General features: G+C 37.6%; 1 protein-coding gene across 8 annotated transcripts in view; it reads left to right on the top strand.

Moving 5' to 3' along the window:
- Positions 1–12,774, top strand: part of KIF18A (kinesin family member 18A) — a 50,643-nt gene that overhangs the window by 25,834 nt on the left and 12,035 nt on the right. For all 8 annotated transcript variants that reach the window (XM_064426044.1, XM_064426045.1, XM_064426043.1 and 5 more), the window contains 8 exons: positions 802–999; positions 2,254–2,427; positions 3,322–3,396; positions 3,647–3,756; positions 6,972–7,137; positions 7,666–7,830; positions 8,264–8,385; positions 8,568–8,806. In XM_064426044.1, coding sequence (XP_064282114.1) covers positions 802–999; positions 2,254–2,427; positions 3,322–3,396; positions 3,647–3,756; positions 6,972–7,137; positions 7,666–7,830; positions 8,264–8,385; positions 8,568–8,806 — 1,249 coding nt within the window. The remainder of the gene's footprint in view (positions 1–801; positions 1,000–2,253; positions 2,428–3,321; positions 3,397–3,646; positions 3,757–6,971; positions 7,138–7,665; positions 7,831–8,263; positions 8,386–8,567; positions 8,807–12,774) is intronic.

The following is a 12,774-nucleotide window of genomic DNA, read 5'->3' on the forward strand; positions in this document are numbered from 1 at the left end:
GTGTTCATGGCAGCCCTTTGCTAATTCACTATCCAGAAGAGCATTCATGAATATGTCACTAACCATTAGCCATGTTAACAAATGGCAGGGCACTCAACACAAAATAAGTATAAAGCCATCAAAGGATAACTTTGCTTCTTCTTTCTGACTGTATATTTGTGCTTTGCCTGCTTCCTTATAAACCTGAAGAAAGAATACTTTCACCAGCAGAAGGAAGCAGAAGCGTTTAGTTCTTTGTACATCTTTGTATTGTGAAAATTTCAAGAAAGATGGGATGAATTGGAACAAGTGGCTTCAGGAGGCATCACATTTGAAATTATCCTGGAGTGTATTTTCACAGCAGTAAATGAGTATTGTTTCCTATTAATAGATACAATTAAATCTAAATCACTGAAAGGTCAGCCTTTTCCTGGTTTATCCCTATAGATCTCTTTAAGGTGTACTTCTAAACGTGTATTTGAAAAAGGAACACCTCTTTCAATTTTAAGTTCAGGAGTGTGATGTGCATTTTTGGTGCAGAAGAATCAAGAGCTGTGAAATTCATTTCTCCTGTAAAAAAACTCACTTCTCTTTGCTGCTTTGTGAGCCTGGGCCAGTTGCTTGCTCAATCCTCTGCAAGGAGAGAGAATCAGAAGCAAGAGAAGGAGGTGCCTTGTGGTTCACTTAAGTGAAGGCCAAGTGGCAGGACCAATACAAATGTCTTCAAACAATTGTTACACTATGAAATTGATTTACTGCTTAGATTGGTTAGTGGTTACTTTTTCATTGTTTTCTTCTTTTTTTTTTGTTTTTTAATTGTAGATTTACCTACGGCAGCAAGATAAAACAGCTAGTATTAATCAAAATGTTCGTATTGCCAAAATGTCTCTGATTGACCTGGCAGGGTCTGAACGTGCCAAAGCAACCAGTGCCAGGGGGGCTCGCTTTGTGGAAGGAACAAATATTAACAGGTCCCTGCTTGCTCTTGGAAATGTCATTAATGCCCTGGCAGATCCTAAGGTATGTGCTGCTTTGCCATGCAGTCTTTGCCTCCTGGTGTTCTGAAAACATTTTAAAAAGTGCTCAGCTGACTGAATAATGTGGTTTACATTGTTGATGCTACTACATCATCATTCTCATATAAGATTGTCTTAAGGGTTTCCACCATCTTATCTGTGATAGCTGAAAGACAGTCCCAGTGAGAGAAAATGCTCTAAAATCTTGTGCAGCTGCCTAAGGATAGTGTCAAAAATGAATGGTGCCTGCTTTTCTTATCTAGCTTCTTCAAAATCAAGCATATACCGAGAAGCTCGCATGAGTACATGAATAACCTTACAATTAACCTTTAATCTCAGAGGGGAGCAGCTTTTATAGGATAAAACAGCATCTCTTCCAAGTTGTTCTTTTGGGATCTCACATACATCCATATGCACACACATCCCTGCTCAAAGCAGTGAGTCAGTCTCCTGACCTGGCTCACCAGCTCCAGGCAAGGAATAGGTACAATTGTGTAGGAGAAAGGCAGAGGTTCAGGAGGTTTTATCAAAGTGAAGTCCATTGTCTGCCATAACACTCTTTTTGTCCTGCTGCTCAACTAGCTAATTCCTCCTTCAAATATGCCAGGAGAAAATCAGATTTAATTTCCTTTCCTGATGCTGTATGTCCCCATCACCATCTTGTTGGGGAGGAAGGTGGAGTTTAACATCTGTGCCACAGACATATGGAAGAATCACATTGATTTACTTGATATGGGATTGGGTTCCTAGTGACCAAACTTGGTATAATGAGACGAAAATTCTGTAGCTTCACAAAGCAGAGTTTGTGTTGCCTGGAAAGGTGTGAAATCTCCATCCTTGGAGGTAATCAAAACCCTGCTGGGCATAGTCGTTGCCATCTTACTCTAGCTGACCCTGCTTTGAGCAGAGGGATTGAACTAGAGGGATTTTAGAGGTCCTTCCCAATCTGGATGATTTTGTAAACTGAATGTAATTATTGTAGTTTACTTTGTCTGTTAGTTACCCCATCACAGAAATAGGAGTTACATATCCAGACATCAGAAAGTAACTTAGTTATATGTGTGTTGGAAGGGTGTTGGACAGTTCCAAGAGACTTAAACTGTTTAAGATGTACAGGTACTTCAAAGAAAAATTACTTTTGTCAAAGAAAAGTTTAATGGCTGTTTGTCATGGTTTGTTGTTACTGTTGAAATTCTAAGCAGACTTTTGTTTAAAGTACAGTTACCTAAACCATGCAAATGTCTATCACTCTTTTTAGAGCAAGGTGCACATTCCTTATCGGAACAGCAAGCTTACTCGTTTATTGAAGGATTCTCTTGGAGGAAATTGCAGAACAATAATGATAGCTGCTATTAGCCCATCTTCCTTGTTCTATGACGATACCTATAACACTCTGAAGTATGCAAACCGAGCAAAGGATATCAAGTCTTCTGTGAGTATATTGCCCTTACTGATATCTTGTCAAAGTACAATAATCTAATATTAAAAGAAAAATTATTTATTTTGGGCTATTATGTTTTGCTTCATTTCTGACTCAAAAATTTGTTCCGTTACATCTTCTTTCTTTATTGTCAACTCTTCCTTATGTGACTGATAGGTGTAGTAGATACTAAGTAGATCCCCAATCTGGCCTAAAAGCAGCATAGCTTTGTTAATGAGATGATGCTGCCAGTTTGAAACAGTTTGTTTTGTGGGCATGAGATTTAGAAATAATCCTCAGCTGGTAGATTTCACATCCTTTTTTACTATTTTGCTATTGCTTTCTCAGAGAACTTTAATAAGCATATTAAAGAAATTTCTGACCAGTTGTACCAGAGTCAGTCCAGATGTGTACAGGTAGAGTTCAGCTGGAGTCAAGAAGCTCAGCGAGATTGTCCCGATAAATGAAAAGCTGGAATGTCGTTTTCTGCTCTCTGTTGTTTGGTTTTGTTTTTCATTACTGTTTTTATTGCAGCTCCTATTTCTCTTCATGTAATGCAGAGTTCACTGTAGTTTCCATTTGTTGTATACTTAAAGGTAGCTTTTATAATAAAATGCACACGACAGACATTTAAATAGTAAAACTAATCCAAATAAATGCAAAATGTGCTTGCATATGTAAATGTAATTATTCTTGGTTTGTTGAGGGAAATGTCCTGGCCACGAGTGTGCAACAGATGACAGCAAAAGCTGACAGTCATATTCTCATTGTGCAAGTCAGAATTTTATTAATGTCTTTCCTCACAGTATAGTGTATGTGTAACTGTGTAGTACATACACACAGTGTGCTGATTGTGCATGAAAACATGAAGGAGCTGCCTTTAAATTCTAACTTGTTTCTTTACAGTTGAAGAGCAACGTTGTTAGTTTGAGCAGTCACATAAGCCACTATGCTGAAATTTGCAATGAACAACAGAAAGAGGTATGTAAAAAAACCTTTCACCCTCTTGACAACAGATAACTGTTAACTTTGAATATAAAAAAATAGTTAATGGGATTAAATCTGTAAGGTAATATGGGTCTAGTGTATTTTGAAGTAAGAAAATTTTTTTCTTCTGAGAGGAATATCACCTGCTGCCATTTGTAAAGCTGTTCAATATCAGCCCAGAATGATAATTTTGGGAAATAAACAAAAAACGTATTTCAATTAAAGGGTGCTTCTTTTGGTTTAGATCCTAATGTTGAAGGAGAAACTGAGAGAATATGAAGAAAAGCAAGCAAGCATTCCTGAAATTCGTAATACAGCAGAACTTTCAAAGAACCAGCAAGTGGAAATAGAAAGGTAAATGAATCACATTTGCTTCCAAGCTGGAGTTTGTCTAACTTGTAAAAGCATTTGTAAAACAAACCTACTCTTTCCAGTATTGGTTTTCTCATTTTAACATTGCTTTACTTAGATCTAGGTATGGCTTTGCCTAACATATTGTTTCTTTTTAGAACAACTTGATGGTGGTTTTAAAACGAAAGTGGAGGACGTAGGAAATTACATGTGACAGGAAGGAGCATCTGAGTGCTGGCTTCCAGCAAAGCTCCTGAACAGGTTGTGTTTGTGGGTAGGCAGAATGTCGTTTGCATAAATGACAGCAGCTCTGCCACTCTTGGCAGGCACTAGCTCAAGTGGGATCTTTCCTGCAAGGCTTGAGAGAGACAAAACCTGGAAGTTTTTCTACAAAGGGTTCACTTTATGTTTGTTGATTCGTTATTTTCTATTGCTTTAATACTTCTTGGCCTCTTTCTCTCCTTGGTAGTGTTCCTGTCTATCTTTTCTCATGTGATAGTTTCATCAGAGAACACTCTAACAAACCAAAATGTGAAGTATCAGTTTGTTGCAGAAGCCATTGTGTTCCATGAAGAGGGTAGGTTTTGGGGAGAGAGACTTTCTGGATGTGTCTCTGCGTATCTCATCTCGTCTTTCTGACAATTACTCGCCTAAGTTGATTCAGCTAACTTTTTTTTTTATTTGGCCCTTTGAATGTGCTATTTTTTAACCTGGAAAACTGTAAGGTATAGTAAGAAACCATGCAAAGCAAGATATTCTCTAACTGCTTTATTTTAGTGGCATTCCAGACATTTCAATAAACGCTTTCATTCAGGTTATTTAAATTAAATTTTCAAAAGAAGTGTGGGCTTCTAAGTCATGTTGATAGTTCTGACAGTTTTCCTGCATATTTTTGCACTGTATGTCTTGAAGATTGATTTTATTTCCTGTGATTTGCCCTTTATTTCATTTTTTGTGTGTGGGAAGAGTCAGTCAAGGGCAAGGTCTCTAAAATATCTTTCAAAAGGCTGGACATATTTTATGCCAAAGTTTGCTGGTCAGAGAATGTTTGTTATGGAAAATCCAAAGGACCACATGTAACCTATCCCAGTCCCTCTGGATGTCAGAAATGATGTATGTGTCTCATTCTCTTCTTTCTCCTGAGTATCCTACCAGGTTCAGATTACTGATGTGGTGTGGGTGATGAGTGGTTTTCTCCCATTCATTTACAGGTTTTGAAGATCTTGTGCTATTCCCTTTTAGCTGGGACAGGGAAGAGAGCCTTGTCCATGATCTTGTATTTCAGTCCAACCACCCATGGTTTTTGCATCACTGAAGAAGCATCACTTGCTTCTTCAAGCATTAAAATCATCCTCCTTCTGCTGAAACTTTGAGATGGGTTGTGTGCCACCCCTTCAAGTCTTGAGCCTGTTAGGGTAGACAGTGGGCACTGGCTCCAGAAATAGAACCAGCAGGTCCTTGAGCTCTTGGACACCAGGTCGTGTAGGGAGTTCATACCCTGGGTGTGCCTACAGGGTAACTTTGTAGTTTTGACAGTGCAGACCAGAGGCTCAAGGTAACTCCATGGGAACAGAAATGTGCTAATTGAAAGGCTGAATCCACAAAGGCTTCTGTAGCTGATGCTGTATTTGGAACACTGGTGAATATAAAAGGTTGCTTTACCAGCAATGGCTCCTCATAAGGAGGGTACAAAGAATCAGAATCTCCACCTTCACCTGAATTATGCCCAGCTTTTTACTGTGATGGAAACTGAGAGGATTCACTTTGATTCCTTGATGCTGTTTCCCAAGCAGCTGGGAGGAACCATGTTTCTGTGGATGCTAAGGAGGACAAAAATCTTCCAAGCAGTGCAATCAGTAGTATAGTTGTATAGATAGGAACAGTGTGGGGTAAGAGCTCTGTTACTCTGCTGCTGACTGTTGCATTATTATAGAATCTTTTAGGTTGGAAAAGACCTCCAAGAGCATAGACTCCAACCATTAACCTATTAGTGTTCCTTAAAGAAATAACTCTTATGAATTCTGTGAGTGTTTTAGTACACTTTTTTACCTAGATACAATAGCATCCTCTAGACAGTGAAAAGCTCTTGTATTACTAAATCTGCAGAGAAGAATTATTTTCTTAATTCTGTTTCTTTTTAAAAGGCGAGTGATAAAACACTCAGAATAGAATAAAAGACTCAGTTATTTAGATTGTGAAATAGAATTGCTACTTTTGAAACACTGGCAAGAAGTCAATTACATGATAAGAATGTCTCTTCAACTTGTTTTGGAGTTGATCCTGGGGTTTTTTAGCATTTTTACAGTTTTTAATTGTGTGGGCTTTTTTGATACTAAAAACTGTATAACCTCAAATTTTGCATGTCTTTAGAACACTTGAATGTTAAACTTTTATTTTTATGTCAAGTTCTAACAATGTAGGATGTAATTAAATACTTTGTGTATGAGGTTGGCTTTTATTGAGATATACAGTATCTTTTTGGCCATTCTGTACTGTACGTTTTCAGTATTCAGGAGTGGAGTGAAGACGTACCCACAGTGAAAGTTATATTGCAGTATGGCAATGCTTCCAGGTCTTGTCCTTGTTAATTCTGACTTGTGTTGCAGACTAGGGGTACCCAGATAACTGGTTACTCAATACCTCCTCGAGTACTACCTACCACAGTTTGGTTTTCCCCCCATTAGCCTAGTATGTGTTAAAATATGGTGAATGTTCTGATTTTTGTCCTCCATGAGTGATGGAAATTGTACAGCTCCTTCAGGGAAAGTGAGCATCCAAAGACCTTTGTGCTTCTCCTTTTTTTTGAGGATAGCTAGCAGGGTTTTGAGCACCTTGTGTGTCTATGGCAACAGTAGTCTGATGTGCTTAATAAAGAGATATAAGAAGTAGAGAACGTAGGTATTTAGTATCTTCTGGAATTCGAGAAAGTCATCTGAAGCTTCTGCACATAAACCTTTTAAATCCCAGTGTTGTCTTCATAGTTATAACAAGGTTTATTTTTAGTGACTCCTTCAAAATTTCCATGCCATTTTCAGTTCAAATACATAAAATTCTTGCTGATGTACTGACATTTTATTTAGTACCTATGTATATTAGGCTTTACTCATTTCCTTTTCATTTCTTTATATTTATTTTATTAATTTGGATTTGAAAATTCCCCTACCAAAGAGATGGTCATAAAAAGTCTTCAGTAAATAATTATTATCCTTTGGTTTTAGGTACAAGGAAATACTTAAAAATATTTTTGCAAAACGTGTGGAAATCAGAAAAGAGTACCTCAAAGTGGAAAAGAAACTGAAAGAAAATACACTAAAGAAATATTATCAGAATCAATGTCATGAACAAATTCAACTGATATGCTGCTCTGAAGAAAAAGTAGTAAAGGTGAGTTTTATGTAATGTAGTGCCAGGGTATCCTCTCTTCATTTTGGTGTAATTGTGTTAATTTTTCTTACATAATTGTGTAATGAATTAATACATAAATATTTCATTAAAATGGGACACACAGATTATCACTCCTCTGTGGCTGTTGATGTAGTGATCTAATTTTTGAGATCAAGGGCAGAGTATGGTTGTCCTCTAAATAGAAAAGGGTACCCTCTGCCTTGTTAGGACACTACCTTCCTTATATCCAACTTGCTGTTGCTGGGTTTGTGCCTTCTGGTTGTCATATTTCAGAAACAGTACAAACGTCAGTAGAGTTTGATGTTTGAAGATTGAGTAAAAATGAAAATCCTCTATGCTTTATACTTTAGCACGCTTTTTGTAGGACATACTTGAGTTACTAGGAATTATTTGATTATGTTATATAAAAGTAAGGAAAAATCTTAATATATAAAGAGAATTTGGTGAACATAATTTGAAAGTTTCCACCTCAAATGCTGATTATTTGGGGGGGGATTCTTTTTTCAGGCCACTTGCAAACGGGATCTAAGGCTGTCAGAACTTAACTGCCACTATGTACGCATGCAAAAGAAAAGAGAAGAGCAGAGCAAACTTTTTGAGGAAAACACCAAGTGGCTGCACCGTGTTGAAAATGAAATGCGCCTCCTGGGTCCAGATGGGTGCATCCCAAAAGTAAAACACCTTTCACTTGGTCATGGCTGGGGATGGGGGAGAAGTGGAACAAGGGAAAAACCTCTGAGTTAGGAACGGCTTAATAATTGAAATAAAGTGAAATATATGGAGGGAGTATACAGAAAGAGGCAAAGATGTTTGGACATGCAGAGATAAGCATCCATGTGTGTCTGCTTGCATCATCCATCTGCTGATTGCAGCACACATACTATTGGTCAAAGGAATCTACAAAATTATATTTATGCATGTAAATAAAAATAAAATAATTCATACTTTTCTACTGTAAAACTTGATTATAATAATATAGCTCCTCTATATCTTTACTTTTCAATATAGGCTGATCTAATAATATTTTTAGTTGAAGTTTTAGTTTCTTCCTACTGGTTTGATGTACAGCTGTTTGATTTTTATTTTTATTCCTAATTTCCTAAAGGAACTTTGTCAAGATCTGCAGTATTACCATCTAAACCTGGAAGCTGAGGCACTTAAAGCCCAGATTGGACACATGCTGACCCTGGTGTCCCTTCAAGATCGGTATAATAAGCAAACAGAAAAGTAAGTATGGTTTCATGGCAGGTGGGATAAGACTTACATTCTGACACTTGTAACTTGAGAAGACCTATTTAGAGAATTTATTTTTAATTGAAACAGAAGCAAGGTTCTTCTCAAACTTCTTGTTTTCTGGGTTAAGATTGTGTTTTCTTAAGGGAACTTGTGTGCCTCTTGCTGTTTTACAGAGTACTAAATACTGCACTTCCAGTGCTTCACAAGCAACACCTGATGTTAAAAGAAGCTGGGTTGACAAATGGCTTAAGTGAGACTGAATATGTAGAGGTTGAGCAGCTGATTCAAAGACAAAAATCAGTAGCTTGGGCTGACCAGATTGAAGAAAAGAATCAAAATCAAAACCGTGAAGTAGAAATGTCAGCTATCTTTACATTCTCACAGCTTGTGAGCAGACCGAATACCCCATGCAGTAAGTATATCATTAATTTTTTCTCTCTTGGAAATAGTTTTAAATATCTCCTGCAACAGTCAGATATCATCCATAAACACAGATGTGCACTTCTGCAGACACTGAAGCCAAATGTGAAATTGATTCTCAGACCCACTTTCTATAAAGTGCCATTCCTAATTGGATATGGGAAAGAAATTTACTTTTTCAATGGCTAGACACACACTGCAACAGATTAATTCATCCTCCTCTTGTTATAATGTAGCCCATGTATCAATGTTCATAGATCCTGAGTGCTATTAAAAATTCCATTTGAATCTTTCATGTGACATTGATGGGAAGGGAATCGTAGCGTTGGTTGGTTATAATTCTGTTAAAGTGACTTGAAACATTAAGCAGGTATAGTTTTGTGTAGTTTCTAATAGCCTTGAGGGAGATGAGATTTACTATTAATTACAGGTTCACTTGGAATCAATTTACTACAATATTTCAGGAGTTTGTTTCCAAGAATCAAAGGATTCGCCCTATCTACCATGGAACTGACTTTTGCTATATCCTGATGGTTCAATTTTTTTCCCCATAATTCTGTGTAGCTGGCTTTTCTTCTTAGCTGTGAAGGGAGTTGCCCTGGAGCATAGTCTGGGTAAAAACGGATTGAGGAATCCTCATAGACAGTGCTGTTCTGATGGATTTGCCAGATTGCATCCTGATAGTGCAACTGCTGTGGGGCCCTGCTTGTGTTTTGTGCTGTGGACAGGGAGCACTCAACACCCTGAGGCTTTCTCATTACTGCCAATGATCCATAACTGACAGACATCCGTAGGTAACAAGGGAAAAAGACATAAATACTGCTTCAAAAATACTTCAACTTCTCCAAAGCTGGTAGTTCCAAGAAGACCATTGACCCCTGGTGAAGTGTGAAATGTGTTCCCTCCTTTTGACAGCTTTCTTCTTCTTTACAGCTTGAGAATTATTGTACCAAAACCACATATTGCCCCTCTTCTAAAGAGTACCTGTGATTTTTGGCATGTGTTTGTGTTGCTGTTGATGGTACCAAGTAGTTGATACACAGTGTTTCACTCACTGTCTGCAGCGTGAAGTTCAGACTGTGCTGGCAGTGGGCTGGAGTTGTTTGGCTTGGTTTGTGTGTTTTGCTTAGTTTGAGGGGTTTTTTCATGAGTAACATTGGTTTGATTTTAGTTTGGGATGGTTTTTCTTTTTAATGTGTGTTTGCTTTTGTTTCTGCAGAGAGGAGGAAAAGAAAGTTAGCAGATTTGCACGCTTACACTTCTTAATCTGCCCATGTCAGTCAGGGATTCATTCAGCAAGGCTGAAAGCTGGTATTTGTTTTAAGTCGTAGGCATATGGTTTTAGATACTGTGGTTTTTGGGTAGAGGTACTCTTTTTTTCTGACAGAATAGATAGGGATACTGATCCAGAAGCTCTGTAATATCCTTTGTAACAAAATACTGATTTTAATGATTCTGTCTTGTCATATGTAGGTTATTGTTGTTGTGAAATTTAGTTTCTGATGCTAGTAAGTTTTGTTGGAGTTGTTGATTAATCTGCTTCTTTTCTACCTTTCTTGAAGTGTTGTGTTGGAAGAGGCCTCATTGGTTCTTAGTGAAAATAATACTGAAACAACTATTATTTAAATTGCACATGAACTATTAAAACCTAAGCATTTCATTTTATTAAAACCATTAGACATTATTTAGGGGGTTTTCTTGAAAACCTTATGTGTAGGTTTTCCAATTATTCTATTATCCTAAAGTTCTTGAAATTTAAGTTCAAGTAGGTAAATGATTTTCAGTTTTCAGCTAAGACTTTTTTCAGTTGTAAATGGTGGCTTTGGATAAAGATTAGCACAAAAATCTTCTGTGGTATTTTTATGATTTTTATTTGCTTTGTGCTCTTTGGAAGAGGAAATAGGAGGCGTTACTGTCACTCCTCTCCTCCTCTCATTAGATGTAGGATACAACATGGCAGGAACAACTGTGCTCCAAATTTTGCAACCTTTATGTCAGAACCCAGGACGTCCCTCTGGATGGCTCACGATCCTGGCAGGGGCTCAGAGACCCTGGCAGGAAGCCAAAGACACTCGGGAATTCCATCCTAACCTATGGAGCAAATGACCAATGTTATATGAAGAATTACAAGTCACACAAGTTTAGATAGCATAACAGTAGTTGTCACAGGGCGAAAGGTGAAATTTTGAAGAATTTTACTATGGGGGTCTAGGGGGACAAGGTGGAGGAATTTGGGCATTGTCCTGTCCTTCTTCCTAGCCTCCATCTTCTTGGTGATGGTGGCATTTTGGAATTGGTTTAAAGTAGACATTCACAGTCTAACACAGGTGATGGGTATTGGAACATAACTGTAAATATCAAATATGTAGTTTGTAGTACAAAAGACAACACCAGCCCCGTGGGCAGGCAGCGTGCCTCAGACCGACCTGCAGAACAGACTTTGGCAGGCCAGACAGAGAATGTTTTAGATAAGAAATAATAAACAACCTTGAGAACAACAGCTGAAGACTTCTGATCTCTTCTCGGACAGCTGGGTTGAGGAAAAGAGACTTTTTAACACTCCTCGGGATCATCTCAACAAGAGGGACCCCGAGACCTTTAGGGAAATGTTACCTCATACAAGTGGGGAGGAAAAAAGTAATCCACTTACTAGTGCTTGATTTTTTTTTTTCTGCTCAGCACAAACACAACTAAATAGCTCCTCTTCAATTGTTTGTTTGATGGCAATGGAATGATTCCTTTCTATGAAATAAAAGTCTGGAGCATTTAGATTGAGGAAGAGAGTGTACTAGGTTTGCTAGTAACAAATCTCAGGTGTTGCTTTGAACCTGTGTTGGCACATTTGAAAGACAATTTTTGAGGTAATATCCCCCTGCAAAGATGAGATAGCACTCATGTATAAAACACAAAGCATTATGAGAAAAATGTTCATTTCTCTTTAGTGTAGGCTTACAAAATAAATACTTGTATGTCTTTTGTTGAACTCAGAACTATCTAGGGATGTGTGCAGTATGCATCCCTTATCCAACTGGGAAGTTTCAATCATGAACAAACTACAGGTCCCTCTTTAGTTACCGTGTGTTGAAGGTGGGAGGGATGCAGGAAACCATCTGTATTTAAAGACACTGCTGAATTCTGTGTGTTGCAGAACATGAGGCAGTAATCATTGCAGAAACTTTTTTAATGCCACAAACTTTGTCACATTTCTCTCAAAGAGCTGCAGGCAAATGTTCAAATGCAAATTAATTGTTATTGGGTGTTTTCACATAAAAATTAAGGTCTTTTACGTCAAATAAAATGGTTGTAATCAGAAAAGTTGAGTTTCCAAAGGGTCAAAGCAGCTATGTAATTTCTGCAGAATAGGTAAAACTATGAAAGCAGGACCTTAAGGTCTTGTGTGTTTCTTTGGAATTCACTACATTTGTTTAACTGGTCCTGAAGAACAAAGTGAAACTAGTAATTGATGTGGGGAAAAAATCTGAAAATTGCAAAGAGAAGGATGACAAAGGTGACAGGGTAGGGGTATTTATTCTGGTTTTGTTGAAAGTCTTCTACAGAAATAAGTTCTTGGGATACAATTCCAAATATTTTTACTTTATTATATTAATTGATTTTGACATGGTCTTGTTGTAAGGTCCTTCTTCCAATCAGGAGTTTCAAAATATCAAAGAATTTCAGCTGATTTGCAGTTAATGCGTAAGTCTTTTGTTTGTAATGAAGATTGCTTCCTTGGAAAGGGTCTCTCATATATTAAATAGTGTTACAGTCATAGTATGGGAGGAAAACATAAAGATGTTTTCTGGCCATTCATTCAATGTCAGTTTCTATGGTCAAATTATCAAGGTGGTCAATTCTTGTGAATCAGCTCTTGATTTCTAGTGACAGCTAATTAAAGTTCATGTGCTTTGCCAGAGCACATGGAGGGCTTCACCACAGGAGCTGACCTCCTTCTATCTTCTT

Source organism: Passer domesticus, chromosome 6 (assembly GCF_036417665.1).
Source record: "Passer domesticus isolate bPasDom1 chromosome 6, bPasDom1.hap1, whole genome shotgun sequence".
NCBI lineage: Eukaryota > Metazoa > Chordata > Aves > Passeriformes > Passeridae > Passer > Passer domesticus.